The 5,466-nt window shown below is 35.0% G+C and overlaps 1 protein-coding gene across 1 annotated transcript in view; it reads right to left on the bottom strand.

Moving 5' to 3' along the window:
- The window catches only part of LOC106474428 (follistatin-like), a 31,925-nt gene that overhangs the window by 3,045 nt on the left and 23,414 nt on the right, over positions 1–5,466 (bottom strand). Inside the window, exons 3-4 of the mRNA XM_013935120.2 lie at positions 3,322–3,540; positions 2,292–2,510 (exon numbers count right to left, since the gene is read on the bottom strand). Coding sequence (XP_013790574.2) covers positions 2,292–2,510; positions 3,322–3,540 — 438 coding nt within the window. The remainder of the gene's footprint in view (positions 1–2,291; positions 2,511–3,321; positions 3,541–5,466) is intronic.

Below are 5,466 nucleotides of genomic sequence, written 5' to 3'. Positions count from 1 at the left end.
ATATAAAACTTGTACTGTTGTGGTGTGTAACAACCACCATAACATATAAAACTTGTACTGTTGTGGTGTGTAACAACCACCATAACATATAAAACTTGTTCTGTTGTGGTATGTAACAACCACCATAACATATAAAACTTGTTCTGTTGTGGTATGTAACAACCATCATAACATATAAAACTTGTTCTGTTGTGGTATGTAACAACCACCATAACATATATAGCTATTTATTTTCTTGACCCAGTTCCGTTTACCTGGCAAGTAATGGTACATACAAAGGTGTTGATTATAACGTGAGTCAACGGTAATGGAATGTCTGTACGGTCAGAAGACAGGTTCTCAACCCCCTTATTATCGTAAGCGACGTTAGCCATGGTCAAGTAGAGGGAGACAATCATCTCTGTATAGACAGGGAGAAATTCGGCGTTTTCTGTATAAATTAATAGGCTGATTAGTGGGGGGGGGGGTGACTATGGGGATCTCTGTATAGGTTAATTACGTTGGGGTTCTCTCAGTTTGAAGTAGCGCCTGGTGTTCACTTTGAGGAAACCTGCTGTTCAGACGAAAGTCCGGCGCTGTTACCATCTACCGCTAGTCTGAAGTCCTTAAACTAAACTCTACAATAAAGTTGGATGGGTCTGTCCCACTAACCACTTATTGTAGAGTTTAGTTTAAGGACTTCAGACCAGCGGTAGACAGACCCATCCAGCTTTGAAGAACATGCAAATAGATTGTTTCAAAATCAAAAACTTTCCAAGTACGTGAAGCACAAGAACGTCCTTTCCAACTTTGAAGAACATGCAAATAGATTGTTTCAAAATCAAAAACTTTCCAAGTACGTGAAGCACAAGAACGTCCTTTCCAACTTTGAAGAACATGCAAATAGATCTTACGTCTTTACAAGTTACTTTAACATTCTTAATCTCATTTCCTTGTGTATATCTCGTTGAAAAATATTTCCTGAAAATATACGCATCTGAATAAAATATTCCAGCCTTAGAATCGCAATATACACAATACGAGGAATGCGGAAACAAAACAGCTGGAGTTAAGACATTTTATAACAAGGCTTAGAACCAGTTTTTAACCAGCTTACAACAGATCATTTACTGCTCGAATAACTTGTCCCCAAACTGCTATCATTACTTCTCTCACAGCCCCCCCCCCCAGTGGCTCAGCGTCATGTCTGCGGACTTACAACGCTAGAAACCGGGTTTCGATACCCGTGGTGGGCAGAGAACAGATAGCCCATTGTGTAGCTTTGTGCTTACTTACAAACAGACTTCTCTCACAAAAGTGTCGAAATAAATCTTAAACCTAAAAGTGTAAACTTCATAAACTAAACTTTATAAAGTCATTCAGATTTAATTATCCCCACATTAACTGCAATGGAATATCAGCAGCGAATCTGTTTGATCCAAATCGAAAGCGTATTATCCACATAGGAAAAATCCCAGAGTATAGTTTAGGTTGAAGACCAAATTACTCACTCAGAGTAGAATATATCGAGGAGAGTAGGAGTTGAAGATTTTAGGTAAAAACAAAACACGTTTATGTACTTTACAAACATCTCTAGTCACAAAATAAAAGGATTGTCTTTGTCTATTTGCCATCTAAGTTTACTTTTTGTTCACTCATTTTTATCAAAATGTTATTGATGTCATTTTCGTAATCACTTCCAAACATAGCGCACTTTCATAAACTGTATTGTACCTACAGGTGATACATTCTTCACTACACTGTTTATAAAACTATATTGTACCTACAGGTGATACATTCTTCACTACACTGTTTATAAAACTGTATTGTACCTACAGGTGATACATTCTTCACTACACTGTTTATAAAACTGTATTGTACCTACAGGTGATACATTCTTCACTACACTGTTTATAAAACTGTATTGTACCTACAGGTGATACATTCTTCACTACACTGTTTATAAAACTGTATTGTACCTACAGGTGATACATTCTTCACTACACTGTTTATAAACTGTATTGTACCTACAGGTGATACATTCTTCACTACACTGTTTATGAAACTGTATTGTACCTACAGGTGATACATTGTTCACTACACTGTTTATGAAACTGTATTGTACCTACAGGTGATACATTCTTCACTACACTGTTTATAAAACTATATTGTACCTACAGGTGATACACACTTTACTGCTGTGATTAACAAACTGTATTGTATTTACAGTGATACACACTTCAATACTTCGAGTAACCAAATGTTCTGTGTGTACATTTTTTTATAATTTTCATTATTTTGCTGAGATATACCTTTGCAGTGCCCTCTATAAGATTCTTTTATCGCCATTCCTTTGAAACATGCAGCTTTCCTCAGTGTACACCTGCTGGAATAAGTAACATTGTTGGAGCCACAGACATATCTCCGTTTCGCTGAACAGTTATTTCTGCAGTGAACACAGTGGGGTTCAAAGTTTTGGTCGAGCAGGCAGGTCTTCTTCCCTGAACATATGATGTTCTGACAGCTGTTGTCTGTTTCAACAATTAACAAATGTCAGTAAAGCAAGAAGAACCATAACTATTATATCCAAATGAAAGAAGTTATTCAAATTATAGAGTTTGTCGTCATCGTGAAATTAGAGAAGATTACAATATAAGTTAGTGGAAAATGTGTGTGTTCCAACATATTTAATTAAATATTCTTATTCAATTATATTAAAACGCTAGTAAATACAATATCTCCAATTACACTAAAACTTATACTACTGGATATTTAGTTTATTAATATTTTTATTGATTCCAAGTAGTAGCTAGTTATCTAGCACCATCATGTTAATAAAACAGATAGAGAACAACCAAGTAGTAGCTAGATATCTAGCACCTTTCATGTTAATAAAACAGATAGGCAACAACCAAGTAGTAGCTAGATATCTAGCACCATCCTGTTAATAAAACAGATAGGGAACAACCAAGTAGTAGCTAGATATCTAGCACCTACATGTTAATAAAACAGATAGGGAACAACCAAGTAGTAGCTAGTTATCTAGCACCATCATGTTAATAAAACAGATAGGGAACAACCAAGTAGTAGCTAGTTATCTAGCACCTTTATATTAATAAAACAGATAGGGAACAACCAAGTAGTAGCTACATATCTAGCACCATCATGTTAATAAAACAGATAGGGAACAACCAAGTAGTAGCTAGTTATCCAGCACCTTTCATGTTAATAAAACAAGAGATAAGGAACAAAAACAACCGTTAAGTTTGAGATTTGTCAGAAAGTCGATAGTTTTAAGTAAAAATACTGGTTTATTTAGATATTATGTACTAGTATACTAACCTTGGCACGAACCGAAATAGGCCACTTCTAATTTTGTGTTCTTTCTACAGCCGACTTTCAGTAATTTACAAACATGTTTATACGTGTTGCCATCATTACCACAAACAGCTCCCAGTTTTCGCTTCCTCTTCGGACATTTTGGTCTACAGACACAAATTGGTTTTCCTTTTCTCAGACTACAAACTTTTCCACTGGAGCACTTGACGTGGACGCAAGAATCTGTAAAACAACAGCGTTACAGAACCCCACCTCAGATATTACCAACTTATAGTCTATTACATAATGATATCTTTGGGTATATCCTGATCATTTATTAAAAATTAAAACATCATATTCGTTAGTTGTCCTTCAAGTAAACCTAACTCTACATTCCTTGTTGTTTTTTGTGACAATAAAAGAATGGATAAATGGTAAATTTGAGTTAGTGACCTTTTGTCCTCACCTGAACTTTGAGTTGGTGGACATTTGTTATGGACGTGACAAGAAAGGACACTAATGAATGACGTATTTGTTATGAACGTGACAAGAAAGGACACTAATGAATGACGTATATGTTATGACCGTGACAAGAAAGGACACTAATGAATAACGTATTTATTATGAACGTGACAAGAAAGGACACTAATGAATGACGTATTTGTTATGAACGTGACAAGAAAGGACACTAATGAATGACGTATATGTTATGGCCGTGACAAGAAAGGACACTAATGAATGACGTATTTGTTATGAACGTGACAAGAAAGGACACTAATGAATGACGTACTTGTTATGAACGTGACAAGAAAGGACACTAATGAATGACGTACTTGTTATGAACGTGACAAGAAAGGACACTAATGAATGACGTACTTGTTATGAACGTGACAAGAAAGGACACTAATGAATGTTTCTTGTCACGTTCATAACAAATACGTCATCTTGGTCAAGTAAATATGGTACACTGTATTAGATCTTGTAATTACCCAACAAATTCGACTTTCCTAACAACCAGTGTGTCTGTGTCGAGTTCATAACTTATTTCCTGACGGCAATTTGTCTGTTATAAACATAGGAGCGGAACAGCAAACACGTATTTTATGTTTTCTCTTTATGACCAACACCTCAATAATTGGAACACATAAGTTTTTATTGCAACTTTGCGTTTTACTTAAATGTGTGTTCGTGAGAAACAAGACAGAACCGCCGATTTTGTAAGCGCATGCGTGCTGCAATAAGTCTGAAAATAATTTTAAAAAAATCTCTTAGATAACTTGCTTAATCTATTATTTTTGTCTTCTTTCGTTTCTTAACTGCCAATAAACTAGATATAATACATACAATTTAAATAAGTTGTTCCTTTTAAAGACAATCATCATTGAGAAGACGAGGAAAACACAAGAATTTTAGTCTAATAACTGTCATAATGAATTTTTCGCAGACAAGCACCTGAAGACGTTCTATCAGAATATGACCAAAGGCATCGCATTTCGAGTAATTCAGTGGTCAGTTTTTAAAGTACCACTACACTATTACAGTTGAGAATTAACTTAGAAAAAATGTAACGTAGATAACGTTACTTTCTCGTTTAAAAAAGGTGTATTCTGTTTCGTTTTCACGTTAAACATTAAATATGTTTATTGACGGATTTTATTTAGTAAATTTTGAAATGTTTACATGTAGTCTATATACTTTTACTTCTTATAACTTCGTGGTATACTTATGGATTCTTACGGATTTAAAATACAAGTTACGAGCTAATTCCCCTTTACGTACAGTTCACTACAGCTGATTCCCCCTTGTCTTTTATATATAGAGTTCACTACAGCAAATTCCCCTTGAGATTTATACAGAGAGTTCACTACAGCAAATTCCCATTGAGTTTTATACAGAGAGTTCACTACAGCAAATTCCCCTTGAGTTTTATACAGAGTTCACTACAGCTGATACAAATAATTCACTACAGCTGTTCCCCCTTCAGTTTTATATAGAGCTCTCATTACAGCTGATTCCCCTTGAGTTTTATACAGATAGTTCATTACAGTTGATTCCCCTTGAGTTTTATACAGATAGTTCAATACAACTGATTCCCTTCAGTTTTATACAGATAGTTCAATACAGCTGATTTCCCTTCAATTTTATACAGATAGTTCAATACAATTGATT

This window comes from Limulus polyphemus, unplaced genomic scaffold (assembly GCF_000517525.1).
Source record: "Limulus polyphemus unplaced genomic scaffold, Limulus_polyphemus-2.1.2 Scaffold7211, whole genome shotgun sequence".
NCBI classification, from domain to species: Eukaryota; Metazoa; Arthropoda; class Merostomata; order Xiphosura; family Limulidae; genus Limulus; species Limulus polyphemus.
This window is presented reverse-complemented; position numbering and strand designations above follow the sequence as displayed.